We start from the raw sequence: 23,048 nt of genomic DNA, 5'->3' as shown, positions 1-23,048 counted from the left end.
TTTCAACTTTACCACTCATATTTCTTTCTTCATTTACTGTTACTACTACAATACAGCTACCCACCCCCATGTCTACTAACCCACATATGATTTTTTTCCGCATTTGACTGAAGGGCAATGATACATTCTAATTCATAACACAGCAGAATATTCCCTTAAAATGTCCATCTGTTTTTGGTGTGGATCAAGAATGAGTGACAAGTAACACTTACAAGCTGATGGGATTTTTTACTTAATTCTCTCAACTGCAATTCAAACTTTGCGAGCACATCTCAACTTAACTTCTGAGCTACAAGTGGCTGATATTTTCAGATAGGGCGATCTAATTAAAAGCACTGGCATACATTTACCATTATTCTTTTGATTTTACATGCCTCATTACATTTGATCACCCCAAACACATGTGTGAAACTGAACAGTGACAGTATGTGCTATCGATGATGTCCATGACGACCAGCCTGCATTGTAAAACGTGTCCACAAATACTGGGGTCAGAATGTGAATATCCATGCCAGCACTCCCTGCCTAGACACATTACCAGACAGAATACAAAAAAACACACCACAGCTTAGTCACTCCAAGAGCAAGTCAGCTTTTTTATTCATTACTTGTTTTTATCACTTGGATTCAAGGTAGTAGAAATGGGATACACAGTTGAAAACTCAATGAACACACACACTCACACTCGACACATTAAAAACAAAAAAGGTGCTTCACCACCCCAAAAAAATAAAGCTTTCACTCTTTCGTCTACCTGAGCTAAGGCAGGGGACAAGGTTCACACAGCGCCAAGCGCAGCAGCACTTCTGTGGTTTTACATCTTAACCATGCTTTTCAAATGATTTTTCTGTTCCTTTTCAACACTTCCAAAAAAATCACTTCCAAGTCTCACGTTTCGGATTCAGCCGCTTTCGAATTTCAAAACTTTCCTTTTCAAAACGCAGCTATGTGGCTAAAAAGCACGATTTGACACAACACGATTTCTCTTTACAGTGAAAATGGTCATTGGTATATTTAAGAGGGATGTAATCATTAAGGAACAGTGACGATTTCAAACACCATGGAACCTCTGACACGGCTTCTTTAGTTTTAGGAGACACATAATAAACACTGGTGTTATTGCTTTGTTTATATCTGTACTGCATATGATTCTGAGGATGCTTATTTGTAACAAATGTCAGAAGTAATAATAAATATGAAAGAATACAAGGCTCAGGTGGATAACTGATTGCACTTTAATCATCTAGACCCCAAACTCGGTAACTAGGTCTAGCATGGCAATACCATTATGATTAGATAGAGAAGCAATTATACGTATAAGCAATATACAATAAATTATTTACAAAAGAAAAATAAAACTTAAATAGTGACAAAAGCACTCATTTCTATAATACAAAGGCAATCACAGATTGCAAATTTTCTAAGGCTCTGCAAATATGTCATGAACTCCCACTATTTTCATAAGTTCCCACACTTACATTATCCAACACTGTTATTTCTAAAGCCTACTTCAGGAATCCAAAGAAAAAGTGAGTAGGTATCCACATTGTAGGCTTGAGTTAAATCAAATGCTTTTGCTGAAGTTATCTTCCTATTCATTTATATGTATGTTTTTAGACAGACCAACCTGCAAAATAACAGTGCACTGCGCAGCACAAAAGCCAATCTGAAATCTGACTAAAATCAAAAATATGACCATCTTTGCATTTGTATTAACAGATTTCTGTGTGGTTGCTACCTGACGAAATGAATCCTACTGATACCTCAGATATTCATGTGCTGCATACTGTAATACTCCTTTTTGCAGTCTGACACTCAGAATATTTTCAGACCACACAGCATTCTGACCAATGCTGCAAGTGTTGACAAATAAGCCTAATTTGTCAGTGAAATCTAAGTGCGGAGACAAGTTAAGATCTTTTAAGACATTTTTGCACAGCCCTGAAATGTTTCCCTTTCGTGAACAATTTGCACCCATGCAAAAAAGCACACGTTGTAGCACCGCCTTTTTTCTTTTTTAGACCTGTTCCTGCTCAAAAAAAAAAAAAAAAACCCCAAACCAGTCGCTGTTCTTTCTTATGTCATTAAACTGAAACTGGTTAACTTCCTTACAGAGAGTAAGAGGTTGAGTAACGGTCTGCTAAATGCTGGAGGGTAAGCTGAACCAGTGAGAGTGAGGGACAGGGGGACCTTTTGGCCGCAGTGAGGTTCGGAACCCCTCTGTAGTATTGGCACGCTTGTTCAACAAAGTCCTGACCTTCCGTTTTGTTCCTCAAGCGGGTCATAACTAAGACCGCGCGCTTCTCTGAAATGTCAGAAATGGTGAGTCCCGGGGTCTCCACGTTCAGCTTCTCCGCATTGGCACTGAGTCTCTCCCTTTCGTTTCGCCTAGTCGTTGTGAGGTTTCTCCACACTGCCCTGTGAGGGGGTGGGGGGGTGGGGGAAGATGACAAAACAAAAAAAAAAAAAAAAACATACTGTGCATTAGCCAAACTGTGCAGACAATAATATAAGCCAGTGGGCTGTCTTCATGCAACATATGTCCAGTGTTAAACAATTGCATCCACTACCCAAAACACAAAAAAACAAATATATACTTATACTATTCTACTATATCTCATACTTGCAAATAAGGTAGTCAATGTATGCTAGAGTCCCCCGAGTCCTCCGTGTATGAATATGGCTACAGCACAGCTATATATAGCTTCTCTGAGGAGAGGCACAGTAAAATCTGATACCCAAGCTATTTGAGCTTTTGAAGAGTTGAACTTGAGAGGCCATCTTGTCAAATGGGTTCTTCCCATTGATTTGTAGATCATTTACTGATGCAAAGGGTGTTATGATTAAATGGGTGACCCATAATTGTAAGACACCCATAGTGTAAAGTTCAGCAGCTCTGAATAAATTGTAACACCGACTGACACGATTGTAAGGGCTGATCAGTTCTGTAGATGCCAGATATAACTGATATTTGATTTTGGAGTATCTGAGCTCGGAACACTGCTAATGAATAATAAATGCAAGATTTTCACCAGATGCTGTATTAAATACTGCACAATCAATGGAAAAACAAGGTGATTCAATACACTCTGAAATATAAACACACGCAACTCACTAAGTGGAATCTACATTAGTCAATGATTATTGTGAACTACACTGCAGTGTCCATTTAGCGACAAAGTGCAATAGAGGGGGTAATGCAACTAATGCACACTGGTATCTGTAAATCAAAGAAGAACTCCACATCAAAATGCAAAAAAAAAAAAAAAAATTTTTTTTTGTTTTGCGGAATGCTCCCTTAGTGGGCTCCTGAGGCTATGAGTCACTGTTCCCATCTCTTATGCTACCCAGAATTCACAGCTGGTGAATATGCAATCTTCACTATGGACACTTTTCCTTTTTTTTGTCATCAAGTTCACCTGAAACATTGAACATGGGAACGTGTGTTTGTAGCTGGTAGACTATAGGCTAACTGGGTAACTGAGAAATCACACCCACTGGCTAGTGAGAAGTGGCTTGTGAGGGAAAAGAAAAGGCAAATAAGGACAGAACTGGTGAGAGCTTTTTAACTCTCTGTGCATAAATCCTTGTTGTATACATTTAACCATTTATGTTGGTCTCTTTTACCAGTTTTATCCTGCTGGTTATCTATAGCAAATACTTTTGAACACCCACATACCTGTATTTTTTAAAATGAAAGTATTGTTTTGGGGGGGGGGGGGGGGGGGGTAATGGAAGAAATATTGTTAGCTTCTTCACACTCTAGCCAAAAAGACAGACACCCCACTAGAGATCTCCTACTGCCTGTCATCACTACATAGTGTTAGAACAGACTGGCACCTGGTCCAGGGGTGTGCCAATGTGGCAATCTGCTTCATGCCACAAATCAAACTAAGCCCTGACCACTCGATCCAACTTGGCTCAAATACAGCTTTCACCATAACATGAGAGCTCAAACGACAGCAAATACACACAAAGCATCCCAACAAACAGCCTACCAATTCAATAACCCACCCTCACCACTGTACCTTCATAAGAGAGGTGCTACTCTTTACTTTACTCAGTTAAAAATAGTATGTTGAACAGCATAGGAACAGTGTCATGGGCTACACACCAAAAAAAAAAAAAAAAAAAACATTCAAAGGCCTCTAAGCCAACATGACCCAAACCCAAAAATCATACAGTACTACATGGCTTGGGTTGTCTGCTACCTCCCCACTCCTCACCCCACCCCCTGTTCAGTGTTTTGGATTTGCTCCAAAACAGTATGGGTTCTTGTCCCCCGCCCGCCCACCCATCAAGCACTCACTCTTGATTGAGCAAGGCCCTTGATGGAATGCAGGAGTGAATGTTTCAAGTGACCGGTTAAGGAAAACACCTGACTTTGTTTTTACTTTGTTCTGTAGCTGTCACACCACATCATTCACGTCACAGGTGCCAACTCTACACAGTTCTGGTGCCTTAAAGTTACTAATTGTAAAGGTTATCAGAATGATCCAAAATGACTTGAATGGAAATCTGAGGGCCTTAATCTCCTCACAGAACCCTGAACTTTGGTGCTGAGCAACTGACTCATGTGTGCCAATATCGCAAACCCCATGACAAACCAGAAAAACAACAGCCAAATGAACTCCTGGGAAACAAGACCAGAAAGGCTCAAAGTCTGCCTGTACCCATGAAAAAAAACAAGCTTAATCGCCTTTCACAGCCTCATTGAGTCAAATCTTACACTGAGTCAAATGGTTTTTCTAAAGAAGAAAAGGCAGAGTACTGAATGTACGTATTCCCCGGGGCTAGAACATGGCACATGAATGTTTCTCAAAAACGTGATCTGGTGAGGGAGCTCTCCCATAAAAATCACTAAAACATCTCAGTGCAAAAAATTAACTGGAATGTCTTCACAGGTAAATATAGTTGACATGGAAAGTGTTCGCTTTATAAAATTAAATTATATTGTAAGTACGAGTAATGTAACGACTGATAATTATACCTTTACCTACCAATCTCCCATTCCTCCAATAAAGTCTTTTTTAAAAATGAGTTATGTCTCATGTCTTGGGCAGCAGACCTTACCATAGCTAGCTGGCGTCCAATATTTCCAACAGTTACTCCGCCAGAGAAGAATATGCATGGCAGCCATGAACGAATGTACAGAAAATCTGGCGATGTATACCTGGAAGACAGGGAAAAAAAAAAAAAAAAAAGATTAAATGAGACACCACCACAAAGACAAATCAACATAAAAGTCAAACATACACGTGTCAAGACAACTTTAAAATTCATGATAACTTAAACAGCCTCCCTGTAGAAACCCCAGGGACAGTGCATTACATTTTAATGCTCAAAAAACCAAATAATCAGCACTCCCTCGCACTCAGCACAAACCGGGAGCCTTTTGAACAGGGGGTCTTTGTCGACCGCTAACTGAAGCCTGCCTCTCAGAGAAGCTGCAGGATGCTTTTGAAGATACTCTGCTGTGCAAGGTAGGAGGGCTGATAATTGGGCATACACATACATTTGGGACTCCACCACACGAAACAATCGCATTCATTTTCCTCCTTTTAATGTCTTTGCTCCTCTTTGATGGCCCCCCTCTTTTGAAACAGCTTCCACTTGAGGCATTAAATCAATGCATTATTTGTAGCGTACACCTTATACGCATTTGGTGGCAAGTGGCATTTAACTTGTGGCCTCTCTCTGAACATTTGGAGGAAATCCTTTAAAAAAAAAAGCCGGAACAGCAGAGAGAGACTGCACTCACTCATCAAAACAAAGCATCTGACTTACTGATAGACGCCGTTGTAGACCAGAAACTGAGTGATCAGTGTGGCAAGGAAGGCTATGGTGATTCCGAGCCCAAAACCACTCCTGGATCTATCAAAGGTCCACCACAGACCCAGTGAGAGAGCTCCCAAGGTGAGGGACAGCTGGATGTTGTTGGCAAAGTCTAATTTCTGTGGATGAGGGAGTTAAGGGGAAAAGGTAGTGGAGCTTCGATGCACTGGTCACACAGGAACCAGTCTGTGCAGTGTTATATTCCTAAATGTAAACACGGGATTCTCATGGGCAAATCAAGAGGCTTGATCAAACAAGAGACTGTTTGTGAAGGATACAGCACTTGCGTGGTTGATGCCAACAAATACTGCAATGCATCGCATGACACTGGCCCATTCTCTCTTGAACTTGTGTGGCTCCCCCAGATGGTCATCAATGCACGGGTACAGCAGCCCTACAACAGCTGCAGGACATAACGGATAGGGGTTAACCCACATAATACATTAAACATTTCCTGTATATGAGATTTAAAGTGTTTACAGTCTGTACATATAAAAACATTTTATTAATGTATTTACGTTATCGTTGGTTTCCCTGCTTATTTTATATATTTTACAGACATCACAAATAAGGCAAACATTTTATTTGTTTACAGAGCCGTTCAAAATTCACTCTCCTAAATAAAATGATACTTAGTATCTCCCCTTCTCCTTCGGTGGTGTTGTTTTAGTAAAACGCTTTTTTTTCCTGAGACGAGTGGGGGGATGGGTGAGCGAATGCTTTCTTTATTTAATTCCCCATCACACGACTTCCTTGTTTCTCTTTTTATTCAAGTGGCATGTTCGGCGTAGCAGCCAATTAGCGGCGGCCTCGGCAGCTCACCAGTTGTCTGCGCAGCCAATGAATGAAACGCACACCCGGAATGACCCTTCCAGTCAGGCTGTTTCCAGGGGAGTGCCATAGGAAGGCGGTAGAAATACTACGCTTTGAGTTGCAGCATCGCACAACACACCGACCAATCGATAAAACGCTGACTTGGCTTATATAATAACCCAAACAATAACAGGCTTTGACATTTTGCTCGGTTAACGGTGACTGTAGGAAAAAATCACCTATTTCTAGCTAGCTAACGTTAAGTACTTATATTCCTGGCTAGCCAGTAACAGGGTACACGTACCATCGACACCAATTGTTTACTTAGCTACCTAGGGTCAAATTCAACTTAATTCAACTATTTTTAAAAACCTTGCTAGTTAAGTAACTACCCCAAGAACGGTACTTACCGGCAGCTGTGCCGCAGCAAGGCGGAATCCACCATGCAGATGAGAACAGCGTGGCGATCACCTCCTCCGGGAATAAGGTGACATTTCTCTGTATCTGCAGCAAGTTGAGCACTAAAGCCAGGAAAACTCCCACCGTGAAGAGGACAAGACCGCGCCTGATCAAATTGGCTGTTCGTATGTTGTGCAGGGAGCCATAAGCACTGCCGAGGATGGTCGTGATGATGGTCATCATTTCCACAACTTTAGACGCGAACCAGCTTGCACTTGAAATGTTCTCAGACTTCACCCTTGCTGAACAGGAACAGCTCCAGCAGTGTTGCTCTAGTCTTGGCATTTGGCACTTTCTAAATCGTAATAATACAAAAAGAAGGGGGGAAAAACACTGTCCTTAGCCACATGTAACGTCCCCCTACCGCTCCCGGTCAAACAAGGCAAGCAAAGCAATAGACAGGTAGCGAGTTAGACTAGGTAGGTAACTATTCCTGTTTCAAGTGACTACCTAGCTATTAATTACCTAACTTTGGATAGCCAAAGAAAAACGCATATAAATGAATCAAATCAATATATCAACCATTTTCACCCTCGTACTCCAAGCACTTTGGGTTGCTTTCCAGCCCAACATCACACAAAAGTTAGCTGATGCGCTAACGTTAGCTACCTCACTCTCTTAGAGATTAATCGATTCGACTGTTACCTTGATTTCCAGGCGACTTCTTCCACTTTTCAGTAAGGACGAGCGACTGCACTCATTCGCATCTCACGGACGAACAAACAAGGAAAGCAAAGCAAAGTTCTCACTCCTGTGCTACCACGTTATAGTTAAGTCACATCATCAAATGGTGTTTTAAGCACTGCTGCCTCATTCCGCTACACAGACCTCATACCACAAGCGCTGCTTCCGTTGCAGAAAACAATCGGTCTGGTGAGTCGCGTCGGCCAATGGAAGCGTGGCGGGCGATATGACGCGAGGACACACCACCGCCCTCCTTTACGCAGGACAAACAGTCTGCTCCTCGCACTGATGCAGACGGGTGTTTAGTGTGTGTGTGTGTTTTTTTGTACTTGTGACAACGTACGATTTCTGCACGTAACTGAAACTACTGCACGTTCCAGAGTCCACGTATGGTCCGGTGCAATGCTCAGGCCATAATTTAAGGCTATAATTAGCCACCTAACCTAAATTTGAAGGTCGGAGTTTCTCAGTTGGTTGAATATTATGATTGTTATGATTCTAATTATTATTATGCTTCATATGATTATGGTTGTTTGCTACTGTTTTTTTTTTAAACGCTATTATACTATATTTTAATAGTGGTTTTTGTGATTGCATGGTTACAGCTACTTAAACCATAAAATCATAAAGTACCTGGTGCTAGCTAGCTAGCTAAATATATCATGTGTTAGCTGCTTGCTGGCCTGCACTTGAGAGTCATCATGGGATCACCTCTACCTTTCTCGTTGACTGCACATAGGTGGTTTATCAGTAATCTTACTGGCAACAGAGGTAAGAGAACGTGGTGTCATTGGCACACATTGTGTCTCCAGTTCTTTTTGTGACATGAAGGAACAGTTCTGTCCACCTTGAAAAATAATTATAGTAGTGTTTTTAAACTGAGTGGAACTTAATGTAATCACGAAAGAGTTAGTTATGGTAGGCTAAGAGCTGATACAACTAAAAGACACAGATTTAACAGCACATACAATATGCCTTCGAGATAAGATATACACTGAAAACATCAATCTAATCTGGTGTCCAAAGAGTATTTCCAAAACAGACAAATATTTTGAGAGGTCACGGTACTTGAAACCTGCTGAATAAACCGTTTACCCACACATTATTCACAAAGTATGTATCAAACTTATCCAAAATAAACTTACACAAGGACAGTGTTGCCCAGGATCAACAGTCTGCAGATAAATAATATCACCGCTTTTGACTCAGGTTGTGCCGTTTCCTGTAAATGTGGGTGAATCTAATGGAATTCCCAACAGAATGCCAGGAATGTATGAAACTGGCTGCTCTCAACCAATGAATATATGGAACAAAATTGCTAAAAAAGGCAAGATTTAATGTCATTCCCATGGGGTTCAGGACAAATACTGAACGGCTGATTGTTTGATTGATTAAACAATCTATTAATTAATATTTCTTTTCACAGGTGACAACAGGCTCACAGTTTTAAGCCTGTTGTGCGTCACAGGTTGAAATACGACCTCGTGTCTGGCCTAGTATAGTAGCCAATCCCACACATTCTTTAACATCTGTTCCCCTGCCCCACATTCTCATCAGCTTGTCAACAGCCAGTTAAAACCTGCGAAATATTTACCGAATCAACAGAGACGAAAGCGTATAGCACATAGCAGTCCAGAGCAAATAACTGCCATTTGCTGCACACTTCAGACAGTACTTTGCAACTCTGTCACAATGAGACAGGTGACTGCAATAGTCCTTGTCACAGTTTAACTGTACCAGCACTTTCATATTTGCATGGTATGACCCTGTGACAATAAAACCTGAAAGTAGTCACTGTTAATATGGAAGAGCACATATAAAGACAGTTGTAGCATATACAGTGTTTATTCAATGCAGCACACTAAAAAGTGGACATTAAAGAACACTGTTTCCTATTCCATTTGATATACAGAATTCAGTACTTGTTAACAAAGACCACTACAAACCCTATGGTTGATAAAAGAGCAATAAGTGTTATTTACCGATTCTGAGCACCTTGGTGATGAGGTAATGTGTGTTAAGGTATTTATAGAGAAGCCAGAGAAGTGTATTTGTACCTATTATAATTTCATCCCTGTACACACGTACTTTCTGTAAAATCCTGTTACTTAACTGATGAGGTGAACAACCTAGTGTATGAAAGCTGTATATAATCGTCTGCTTTTCACACAGGATAACCAAATGAATAGGAGAGTGAAGACTGGCTAGAGAAAACTGTCAGATCTCTCTGTCTGCCAAATAAAATGAATCTATGAGAAAATCAAAGTTGGTGTAGTGATGCAGATCCAATATTTATTTATTTGAGATGAAAGATTAATTTGTGTTGGGTCCCTCAGCAATCTGTAATGAGTAGTCACTGGTTAGCGCACAGTAGGCCTTTAATAAAAACACACGCAAACACCAGTCTCTTCACAGATGATGTGGGAGTCCTTATCAGTCAGCTTGGGGGGGGTCTCTATGCTGTTTCACTACCGTTAAAGCATCTCTCCTGCAAAGTATTCCTTTACCCTTAGTATGCTCCCTGTGAGTTGTAGGCTGTGATTAAGTAATTCCTCTGTGTTAAAGTTTGGTCAACAATGCTAAAAAAGCACTGCAATCACTTTGGTTATTATTTAGCATGTTGTCATATTTTTAGAACATGACACATGGAGGAGGGACTACTTTTAAATGCAGTGACTTTATGTGACTCCTTAGGCTCTAGAAACACGCAGTTATTCATTGTCACGGTTTTATTTACTACACAATTGAAATCTGTATTGTGTCCTTGTAGCAAGTGGCAGACAATCTTTTCTATCTTTTCACTCTCCCATTTTAAATCCCACTTTTGTCTTTTCTGGCTTCCCATTGACAGGTGTACACTGCCCACCAACATGGAAAAAAACATAATCTCATATTCTTATAGCTGAAGTCTCTTACTGTCATAACCTTTACTCTCTCTTACAGTCAGATCGCTTTCAAAGGAACCTCTTCCTGTGATAATTTTTGTTAAATATAAAACTACTGCATGGTTATGATACAGGAGTCTAATGCCAAGTTATTCATTATTTCATACAAATATATTTTTCAGTACATTACATGCATTTAGCAGACTCTCAGACACTCTTATTCAGAGCAATGTCCATCACAATAGAATATAAGTGTATCCATTCAAGTTTAATGAGCCACAGTGTCAGACCAGACTAACAACAATCACCTAGGCAACAACAACCTGACTAGGCAACAGAAGCTAAGTGCACTATGATACATCAGTCACTAGAACAGAGAACCCAAATACATCACAATACTACACATAAAGTAAACATCAAATCCTAGAGGTAGCAAGTGTTAGGGGGCAGGGATTGAGGTGGAACCGATTCATATCAAAATTCATATCAAACTTTCACAAAGTTACAAGAGGCATTGTTGTCAGATACACAACATTACACAACTGAGATGTTCAACATTCACACACCACAGGGCTATTCTGAAAACCACCCAACCAATGAACGAGAGCTTCCCCTGTACCCCACTGCCTAACAGACAGATAATTAATTTATGATGACATTCACACATCTCACTGTATATATGTGTAGTATTTATTTTTGTATTGAAATATTTTACTCATTCGCCTCTCTGTTACAGGTCTGGGAATAGTTTTCAGTTTCTCCCAGTTTGGCCTAAGGTTTTTTTCTGTGTTTTGATTCCCTCTGGAAAATCCCTGTTTGTGACAGCCCTGGTTGTAAAATGTACTATATTAAATAAAGATTTTTTGTTGTTGTTGACACAAGGCAGTAAAGAATGATACCTGCATGCTGGTATGAAGCTTCCAGAAGAGACTTTGAGGCCACGAGAAATCACATTTTTCAAAAGAGAAAGGCTAACACAATATAGAATATTTCCAATTAACAAATTACACCAATTACATAATAATTTGGTGAATGAGTCCATTCTTGTTTCTTTTTTCTGAAATCTGAAATAAAAGATGTTACAGACACAGGTAAATGCATTATAATGTAAATGTATATAACAATATGTTACAAAATATGTTATAGTGTTATGGGGAAACAATGTATGTTACAAAATTTGTTACAAAGAAAATACAATGTTACAAAATCTATGCAACAATGACTGTAATAAAATGCTAAAATAAAACTATTATAACTAAACCCAAAATTATGAGCAGACATAATTTCATAATTTCTTGCTTTCATCTGACATTTTTGAAAATTGTTCCACTAGCCTACTATGGTTGCCCTTGTGTATTTCCTCTACTGTTAAATGATTCTGCCATTTACTCCCAATTCAATGCTTCAAGTGGTCTTCTGACAGTTCAGATGATTTTTACCCCAAAGAATTCAGGATTCCCTCTAGCCTTTGATTTACACCGGCTTGTTAGCAGTCAGAATTGTTTTAAATTTATATTCTGTCTCAACCACAGGTTCCATTTGTAGTTCCATATTCTTCACCATTTATTCAAATCTAACATTTTATTTACTATATTGTTTGATTATGCAAGATTGTGACTGTACTTGCCTTTTGCACGGCATTTTGCCTTGGGTAAAGATGGCTGTTGAATATTACAATGCTTGTTGTTCCCTGTAGATCCAGGCCACACATGTATTATTAAATGCGTATTACTAAAATTCTCTCTGAATGAAACGTTAGCAAGAACAACATATGCCAATACTCTTTACTGTCAAGCTTCATAAGGGCTGTCAGCTGGTTGTTGATTTCCAAGAACAATGCTGGTGATGTTTGGATGAACCAAGGACAAATGCCTGAAGTCTTTGCCATGGGAAGCAAACATACACGGATTTATATTTATGAAGCATTCCTACCTTTCTTCATTCAGCAAGCTGAATACTGCAGAGGTTTCCACGACTGACTCAAGGTCTCGGTGTCTAATGCTGTTAAACATAGACCTCTGTCATTCAGGCATATCAAATTTGCCATCCATCCAATAGTATTCTTAATGTGTGAAAAATGTCAAATGCGATTAATCAGACAACACAACTTACTCAACATCTGTCACTTGTCAATTGAGAAGGCTTCAGGCTTTTAAATAAAGATGCTGTGTACCTATAATGGCCCATAATAAGAGGTGTCAAGGATTGTTTTGTAGGCATGAGTATTTCTATGATATGTGACAGCATGTCACATTTAGCTTCATACATTTGGAGCAGAATTCTTTATGATGTGCCTGAGGACAGAAATATTGACAGACAGAATTACACACAACAGTACACACTAATAACAATACACCATGAATAAGCTATGGAACATTCTTGCATGCTCTCAATAACATTATTATGAAATAGTCACATGACTAGTTGCAGTTCTGTTGCATTGCTTTGGGTCTTCTGTCCCTCTGCTGGAGTGGCAGTGTAGCAGAAAGGTTGCTGGTTTGATTCCCCACGGGGGCACTGCTGCTGTTCCCTTGGGCAAGGTACTTAACCCACAATGGCCTCAGTAAATATCCAGCTGAATAAATGGATAACATTGTAAAAACCTGTAATTGATGTAAGTTGCTCTGGATAAGAGCGTCTGCTAAATGCCAGTAATGTAATGTAAAGTTTCTGTGGCAGTTATGTCACAGAGCTACAATGCATTTCATAATGATGTACATTTTTTACTATGGCTCTGGCATTACAGTAAGGCCACACCATCTCAATATCTACAACAATACATGTACTCCCATAGCACAACTAATAAACTTTTCATGTACTGTCCACTGGTGCTGGTACTGTGTTGCTCTGAGCTGGACTGCCCACCTCCTCCCACTTCCTCCCTCTACTCCTACAAGGTCATCTAGATAGTCTCCCTGTCATGTTACAATCCCTTAACAGGAGTCCCCCAAGGCCCAGTAGTTGGTCCAGCTCTCTACACATGGTAACTCTTTGGTCTGCTATTTCTGCCCAGCATAACCATTGCTATGCTGATGACCAGCCAATCAAGGGCACAGCTCCTCCATATGTGCAGTTTATCATCATACCATATAGCCCTACACCAGCTCTGCATTCAGCAACCTTCGGTTATCTATTATCCTCCCCTCCACATACATTCTTTGCTACCTCGCCTCTTTTCCTCACTGACCCCCTCTTCCCCAGTACCCCTTCCATAGCCACAGTACCACTTTCCATCTTCCTGCGCTGACTCAGATTCACCTGTTTAGACAACACTTGGGTTCCCTGGATGACTCCCAATACTAGATTGCCCAACACGAAACTCAGTATTTTATGTGCTCTTACACATAATTTTTTACCTAAATGTCTACACTAGTATGGTATAAAGTAATCTGGCTGTTATTGTGCACTGTACAGTACAATGTGTATGCTATGATATAAGGCAATGTTGTTATCTTGATTATTTTAGCCATAAGCCTTATTTGTGCCTTTATCTTAGTACTCTTTTTCAGCATGGCAGTGAGTCAGCAATATGCTTCTTGATATTCTAACCTTGTTCTTGTTGCTCTTTTGCCACAATGGCCGTAAATGAACAAAATAAATAATTACAATTTAGCCTGGTAGATAAATGATTATATACACAAGTAAATTTGTTACTCCTAACAAAGTCTGCTTTGAATAAAATCAGGTTGTTCAGCCTGGGGGCAAACAGAATCTGAAGCAGATTTACCCAAATTAACAGGAAAAAAGTAACAAAAATAAGACTTTAGAATTTGTTTACATACTAGCTGTTGGCTATTCTTTGAAACCAGTACCATGGGTAAATCTTTTAATGCAAATTGAAAAAAGAAATGTAGTTTTTTTATTTCTTAACCTGGAGCAAGTAACTTGACACAAAAGCACAGACGGCACTTACGAGATATGATTTTTTTTCATTAAACTTTAATTAAAAACCATTTTGAAGTAATTGTTTTCACTGTTAATCCCAGGGTAATATTCTTTCTTATTGCTGTGTTTCACACTTCATGGATATATTGCCTTAAAAATTAAATCATCAAGAAATTCATTTTTGATGAAAGTGTGCTGTGGGGATTAAATTCTGGTTCCTTTCCAAATTTATGCTTCAAAGCTGTGAAACAATAATTTCACTTCTTTTTGTAATTTATTAACAGGTAGAGTAGTGTGTGCATGTATCAGTATCTGTTCAGCTGCAGGTACATGCTGGTGGAATAATTAATGAACATACCTGCAGTACAAAGAACAGTAGTTATGAATCAAGAACATATGACATTGTATCTATTTAAAGGACATGTAGGTCAGTTTTCCACTGACAGTGCAGAAGTAGACTGGCAGGGTGGCCTAAGTACCCCCTCTCAAAAAGGGGATTTCATTCTTTACAGGAATTGTAAACTCTGCACCTTATTTTGAGAACCAAAATCTGAAGAAAGTACATAGGTTGACCTTTCAGTGAACATGTTTATAAGTCCATTTATAAATCTGTAATCACTACATCTACCCTAAATGCATATTTCCCCTCTATAAAGTGTTCAAAGTTAGCTTTACTGTTGAGGGCTTCAGATCTTGATCCAGCACCTGATCTTTACTGGCTCAAAATGACGTATACAAATTATAGTGAAAATCACATGTATTCCATCATCATGCCGGAAGATAAATGCGTGCAAAGCAATAATGCAGCTTCTTATGAAATAATGCTTCATTAGTTTGTAAATGTGATAACTATTACGTGGTTCCATTTGGTCTTTTATGCATCCTGTTTTAAGAAAGGGACAAGCGAGGATAGATTTACATCATTGTTGGTTCAATATTGTTTTGTCTTCTTTGCCTGAGGGGTTGTCATTCAAAACCGTTTTAAATAATGTATTCCCCTTGTAGGTAGAGAATAAATTAGAATAATATGAAGAAGATGGCTAGATGCATTCTAATATCCACTTTCATTGACTATTTGCATATGTTTGCTTTCACTCTGTCAAAAGGTATATCCTTATTTTTTTTCTGTCATCAAAAATGTGTATTGTAATATAAAAGCAAGCAAGGAGCATTTTTCCTTATGCTGGTACATTTTATAGTTTATTACTATCATAAGAGACCAGCCATCAGTTATTGCTATGGTGCAGTAGCTTACAAAATAAACCTAAAAGACAGATACCCCCTCGTTTTTGTGCACGTTTGATTAATGATAGAATGAAAGTCTAGGTCTCTTAACTTAGAGATAATATTGAGATTGGCACACAGCCTGCTGCAACAATCCATTAGAGACTGATTTGCACCTAGACATGTCAAACTGCCAATTGGAGTGAATTGTAAAATGGATCATAAGCTGCACAGTTCATATGTATTGTTGTGGCTCTGGAGTTCCTTGGAAAAGGTGCATTGGTCATTGATTCTGATACCATTTTGTGTCAATTGAATTGCATTGTTTTCTCCTCCCCCGTGTAGTGAAAGGTTTTCAAACAGTGCGTGACGTACGTGTCAGATTCCTGGGGGCCTTTCGTCCCAGCAGTGGGGTGTAAGGCAAGGCCCCAAATCCCCGCCCCCAGTCCCCCGAGCCCCCACCTCCCTCACAGTGGTGACACAAGCATACAGAAACGACACGTCAATAAAGCTTCATGGCTCGCGCGCAATCATTTCCTCCCCAAGAAAAATGTGCAATGTGGTCGACAGAGATAAAGCACGAGTCAAGCAAAAGTTTATAATGGGACGGGCAAAGCGGCAGAGTAACCAGGACCTCTTGAAGGTACACCTCACATTGCACTGACAACAACGGCGTTTTCCCCTGGTGAAACGATAGCCGAGCGTCTCTGCTCTGGTTCATCCTCCCTGTAGAATCCTTTTGTTTTCTCACAGAATTCAGGGGCTTCCTGGTGCCAGAGGATAAGCAGGAACAGCAGCCGCCCGCCTTGCGGAGGTGGGAAGACCCGCAAATGGCATCTTGAGCGAGCACACTGCCACTGACTGATTTGGACGAACGCTACCCCTTTTTGAGACAGATGGTGTTCGAATGCAGACGCTGGAAAGGCTTGGTTCTTTGCTCGGTGTCCTGAGAAGACAGACGTGGAGAATCTTGTGCACACAAAGCGGGGGAAGGAGGAGGGTCCCTGCAGAGGGAATGGCACCTGGGAATTGTGTAGGAATGCTTCTCAAACCTTTGAAAAAGTAGTTGAAACTTCAGCACACACTTGGTGCTTTCGCAGGTGCTCCAAGCTGCATTTATTTCCCCAGTCATATATCACACCTTGTATGAATCTCTCTCTCTCTCTCTCTCTCTCTCTTTCTCTGTCTCGCACAGACACAGAAACACACACACACACACACTGCAAGCAATAGACGGCTGTTATGGTAAAAAGTGCATTTTAGAATCAAGTTCTGCATACATGTCATTTAAGCGTGCACCCTCTGATGAACTGATGCACAGTTAATTACCATGGAAATTATATTGTGTGATAGCAAATAGCTCCTAGCAACTGTATTTACTCCTTATTCATTCAGCTCTAGTAGATGATGAAGCAGGATGTAACAGCACTTAAAATAAATACAAGATCAAGCATGGTAGAGATGTTATTTTTGGTCTGGGTGTAATTTCACTATAGAAATTTGCTGAATGTAAATTAATTTATCATTCTAGAGTCTGAAACATACTGCCATTCTGAATGAAGTTATATACTGTAATATAATAATCCAACCAAAAAGATAAAGGATTAAGGTTGGAAATCAATTTCAAGCCACAGCCACTGAGATATTCTTAAGAAGAGCGTGCAAATATGATTTCATTGTGTTAAAAATTTCTTCCTGTAATTAAGTTATAGAGAATTTTGTCTTCACTTGATTAGATTACATATTGTTCGAGAAAATAGATTAGAAATGATGACCCTATCTGAACAGTGTTATGTTTCCAGTTTGGTCCACATTGGATTAGCTTTAGTTACAAAGGAAGATAAGTAGGAATTTACACAGTGGAAACCATTTCTGTCATTTCCGCCTTTTCTCTTCCTCATTTTGATGCCGACATTTTAAAATGTATAAATTGCAATTTCAATTCTGCAGAGCTAAGTGATTAAATGCCGCATTATGGTCAGTGCTGGCTCACAACCAAAAATAAAACAGAGAAGAATACACAAGCTTTATGTGAATGGAATTTCCATCTTTACAAAATGCCTCACAGCTGGAGAAGGGAACTGGGCATCCTTCATTTCCCTTCTCCAACATGGCGGACAGTTTGCAGGGTACTGCCCCAGAGAGAATGGGCGCTGGGGAACCGGCCGGCACCTGTGCATCCACCTTGTGTTGACTTTGATTAATAAAGGTGGAGTGGTGAATGCATCCGGTGGCGAACAAAAGAAGACCAAGATGGCCGCGCACTCTGTCATTTTGTGATACAGACCTTAATCCACAAACCATTGTCACTCACGGAGGAGAGCTCCAAATGTAATTCAACCAAGCTCACAGTGCCCTATCGAATTTACATAGCTGGCAAAAAAAGCCTCTCTGGAGTGAAGTCGAATTGTGGGGGTGGAGATCACTCCCATACCACCCTCCCTAGTCACACAAACACACGCGTGCGCGTGCACACACACACACACACACATACACATATCCACAACCCTCCCCGGTCCCCTGCCATATTTCTGTGATCCATGTGGGGAAAAGCTAAAAGCAGGCTGGTTTACTCCACTCCCCCCCGCTGTCATTCCCTCTATGGGCATGGGTGGAGCCCAGGCCAAGTATTCCAGCTCAACACTTTTTCTTCCTCCATCTGTAGGCTTACAGTGCCGAACACATACTTTTTTTTTTTTGGAAACCTGACACATGTGGACATGATTCATTGGGAACTTCTTTTCTCTCTTTTTACAGAGAGGCAGCTGTGTTTTTTTTTTTTTTTGCATACTGCTCATGTTCCCCGTGGCCATTTTACCCCGAGTCACCTCCCCGCTCTCCCCGTCCTCACTCACACATGCCCCTCTCTGTGGAGAGGCTGTCGCGCTCCGTAGATTCTCCACTCACGCAACCATAAAATCCACCCTGAATGTGCAAAAGGACATCAAACAATTCTTTGTAGGCTTTCAGGAGTTACACAATGATGCGATTGGTTCTGACTGCCAGAGTACAATTCCTGTCTCGGCACATTCATGAAAACAGTCTCAGATTCTCCTTCCTAAAAAACTGCTTTTTTCATTTTCCCCCAAATATTTACATACACTTCCATTAGCAACTAATGTGCAAAAAAAATTATTTTGTTTACAAAGTGAGAACATCAGAAAAAATGGGCACAGGCATGCCTTTCCAAACAGGGGTCAAAATGGTTTAGAAAACTGCAACAGCAATGAAATTATGTGCTGTGTATTTCATTTACAACAAAATTCTCTGTTGCTAAGAATTAAAAGACCATAAAATATCATTTTTGATATACATGGAATTTCACTTGAAGAAGAAAATGCTGAATATATTAATATGATGGCTCTAAAATAAGAATCTTTAGCCGCACCCAGATCTCTGGAGAGGATCTGGCTGCTCTCTGAAACCTTGTTCTGTTAATGCATTCATCCTTTCCTGCCTTCTGGTTTTTCCTGTATCAGGTCCTACAAAATAAGCAGGTTGAATGAGGTTGACATCTGGCATCCCAATATTTCTGCATTTGTATGTGTTTACTGTGCTTTGGGATGGTATTGCACTTAGAGATGGCAACTGTCATTGATCTCATTCAGTGCAAATGTAAAAGGCTCTTCCATGAACAGCATCTCTGGTGATGGAAAGGTAGCACACATTGCATTAAAAATCATAACTGACTGGAGAAGAAAAAAATGCAGTGAGTTTAATTTCAGTGCATTATATCTATAATAAATCTGTTGCTAGTTTTACCCAATTCTTTTTTTTTCTTTCCACTGTGAAATTACAGAAATGATTAGGATAGGTGCAGGTATGGACAAAGACAGATTTTCTTCTGTTAAATACTCACTGAAGAATGTATGCTAGTGAAAGCCATAGTTCAGGTCTGGTCTGTTTTCACTTTCTTCCTATTTTCCTTGGAGGTACAGAGGGGCAGCAGTCTGGAATTGGATATGGGGAGCCAAGACTTATAACCAGCATATTGCAGTTTGAATCCTAGACGTGGTGCTATTGTACTCCCAGCTACATATGAGAACTGAGTTGCCCTGGTAATTACCCAGGTGTATTAATTTATAATATTTCAAGTAAAAGGTATGTATCATATATAAGTCACCTAACATATATTAGGTACACAACCTATATATTGATGTCTGCCAAGCAAATAGATAATGAGCTCATGCCCAGAATATTTCAGGATATCGATAATTGGATATTCTGAGGAAACAGAGTCTGGGTGTTGAAAATAAGGTGTTGCTTGACTTTGTGTGCAAACACCCTATGTAGATATGTCATGTGGTGTGCAGTTACCTGAATTTGCTTAAAGCGATTTGATAAAGTCTGCCTTTTTGATAGCTAATTGCTGAGCCATGTTTTGCTTTCCTGGCTGTGAATCAGGCCACCCTTTCAACGGCAGCGCGCCTGTACATTCCGAGTTAATCTTTAACATTTCTCCCATATATGCATTTACAGTGGATTCCAATGCACTAATCAGCAGTTGCATAACTGATCTTGTGGAAAACAAACTTTTCAAAATAAACCTGACCTGATTCTAAAGAGTCAACTTTTCCACCTTCGACACGGCTGTGGTCGCCAAGGCAATAAAAGGGCTGAACCAACACGGGGGGTGTTTTTTGTTCCTTCATATCCCTGACCAGACACAGGTTGCTCCACATTTTACACTAGGTGCCTGTGAACCTATGCCCAATGAACACAGTTTCATAGTATATTGTGTTCAATACAGGTTTTTATGAGTGCTTTTATTGTTCATTTGGAATGGGAAATGAACTCCTACTGTACTTGGTTTGAAAATGTCAACTGAATCTAACCTCAATGAACATGAGTTTGCTGCTGGAACCTGATGGGAAAAATAAAGTAATATATTTAATAGAGTACCTGTATTACATATCCTTTCAATTGGCACAAATTCACATGCACCAGAATGTTCACCGAATCAGTAGATTTACACTGTAAAGAATATCAGATCACAGGATCACTTGTTCTGAAACAGTTACATTAGCAAAGTAAAAATGCTTAGATTTTGGATGTAAATCAATAGGAGCAAAACATACAATGCTAACCAAACCCAGTATTACATTATCAGCATTTAGAAAAGGATTTACATAGGTTACAATTTTTACATGTTATTTGTTTATACAGCTTGATGTTTAGTGAGGCAATTCTGGGTTAAGTACCTTGCCTAAAGTTACAGCAGCAGCAGTGCTGCAGTAGGGAATCAAACCAGCAACCTTTGGGTTACAAGCCTTGCTCCTTACTACTATGCTACACTGCCGCCTCAGTATCCATGTCATGCACCTTTATAAACAAAGAATTAAATAACCCTCCCTGTCTAAGAAATAACATTAAGCTTTCTGATCATGGAAAATTTCAAGAAGGCATAGTGAGTAATGGCCTCTTGAAATAGTGATGAAGTGATGGCTGTGCTTATACAAAAGACCACTGAATGCACTCACACAGGAAAAATTAGTCCAGTACTGTTCCACTTCGTCTAACGGTTCACTTATCCTATAGGTTCACAAGGTCTGATTTTCCTACTGGCTCAAGCGCTTGGTTAAATAATCTAATCACACTGCTAATCGGACACACTTCAGAGTTTGTCAAGGTCTTTTAGCAATGATGCTTTTAATTTAAGGTGCAGTTACACAGAAAGCCACCGTAAGCCTTTTCGGAAGTGTTGACATCGTCAAATTAATCAAATAATTAGTCTAATTACTGATGAGCAGGGACCAGTGGAGAAGCCACCTTGGAAGATACGAATTACACATGTCCGGAATGAAAGAATGAGAGAGAGAGAGAGAGAGAGAGAGAGAGAGAGAGAGAGAGAGAGAGAGAGAGAGAGAGAGAGAGAGAGAGAGAGAGAGAGAGAAATGCCATTATATCTGAGCATGGATTCAAAATTGGGGCATATTAATTGCTCTGAACAAAACAGTGGAACATCACTTTAGGGTAAAGCAAAAAAAGCTGGGCTTTAGTGGAAAAATCACGGAAAAAATAATACACAGTCACACTCCGAAAATATCTTGTGAAGTCAATCAGATGTTTTCAGAGAATAGCAAAGTCTGGCAGTCGTTTCAGATAGTTAAGTTATTGCTCCCACAAGATGAATCCAAATCCATGTGACCGTCACTAAGGTGTGTTTTATGAGTTGCCATATACAGTATCTGTGTGCAACCAAACACTGATATGATGATATGAGTGTGTTCATGACCTCACAGACACTTACTGTATGATAATAGTACAGGAAGGAATTGCCTAGCTTCAAAGTGTCATGGCAATAAATACTGCAACTCTGTTTATTGGATCGATACAAGGAGTTTTACTGACTGATCAATGTTAATCAACACAGGCTGTATCCTGTGGCATGGTCTGATGTGTCTCGTGATTGAACTATTGCACATTAAAAGTCTTCCATATTGTTCATAACCACTACCTTTTCAGTTAAGTAAGGATTGAAACATATAAACTAGAAGTGTATAAAAGGACCCAATCAGATGTTGATACTCTATAATTTTTAAATTTTGCTAAAAATGCCCTCAGTATGTAACAGAATTGTACTCATTTAATCTGATTGCAGGCACGCTATTTAAACATTGCACACACCATTAGTCGTATTACTTAAATCTTCCATCATAAAAGGTGGGCTACTTCATTATGACTAACGTATTTTCAATTAATATGTTCGGTTAATTTTATCGTGGATTATGTCATAGCTGGTGTGTTGTTGAACTGAAAACCTGCTCCATTGTTACTTGTAATTATACCGTACCTGTAAGTAAACTTTCACTCGTTCTCACAGAGGACTCTGAAGAATTCATTCAGAGTTTGCAGAGTTAATCTTACGGATGCAAATATATCAGCTGCCCCCTTGCTGTAGTAAACACAGGGTCGATCTCCAGTGGAACAGCAAGTACTTAATCCTCCACATTCTAAATAAAGTATTAAAGCATTTAAAACTAAGTACTCAAAAAGCACAACTGTGTTATCAATAGGGAAAAAAATAATGTTTTTAGAGGAACAAAGAGCTGCAAGAAAAAAGGAAACTAACTGTGAACAAGAGCGACACCAGCAGTGATGTCTGAGGAGGCGGAGTTACGCTGGCTTTTTCCCTAGACACGTTTAGTAAACATCCCGTTTGGGTCTCGTCCAATGAGTACACGCCGAGGAGGGGACGTACTCTTTGTGCGCTGTGGGCTGTGTCTCAAAACGACTCTCTGAGAGGATGTTCCCTCATGGAGT

General features: G+C 39.8%; 1 protein-coding gene across 1 annotated transcript; it reads right to left on the bottom strand.

Annotated features, from left to right (window-relative positions):
- Positions 1-307: 307 nt before the first annotated feature.
- Positions 308-7,947, bottom strand: insig1 (insulin induced gene 1). Its single transcript, XM_036522439.1, has 6 exons — positions 7,753-7,947; positions 7,059-7,402; positions 6,114-6,238; positions 5,788-5,954; positions 5,074-5,173; positions 308-2,418 (listed from the first exon to the last, which is right to left on the bottom strand). Exons 2-6 carry the CDS (start codon positions 7,390-7,392, stop codon positions 2,389-2,391), a joined length of 756 nt encoding a protein of 251 aa, XP_036378332.1. The 5' UTR covers positions 7,393-7,402; positions 7,753-7,947; the 3' UTR covers positions 308-2,388.
- Positions 7,948-23,048: the final 15,101 nt, after the last annotated feature.

The sequence above is a fragment of the Megalops cyprinoides genome, chromosome 2 (assembly GCF_013368585.1).
Source record: "Megalops cyprinoides isolate fMegCyp1 chromosome 2, fMegCyp1.pri, whole genome shotgun sequence".
Lineage (NCBI taxonomy): Eukaryota > Metazoa > Chordata > Actinopteri > Elopiformes > Megalopidae > Megalops > Megalops cyprinoides.
This window is presented reverse-complemented; position numbering and strand designations above follow the sequence as displayed.

Coding starts and splice junctions, on each gene's coding strand:
- insig1 (XM_036522439.1), bottom strand. CDS start 7,392: ATGCCAAGACTAGAGCAACACTGCTGGAGCTGTTCCTGTTCAGCAAGG. Junction 5,955..6,113: donor GCATCAACCACGCAAGTGCT/GTATCCTTCACA, acceptor CCTCATCCACAG/AAATTAGACTTTGCCAACAA. Junction 5,174..5,787: donor GTCTACAACGGCGTCTATCA/GTAAGTCAGATG, acceptor CCTGTCTTCCAG/GTATACATCGCCAGATTTTC.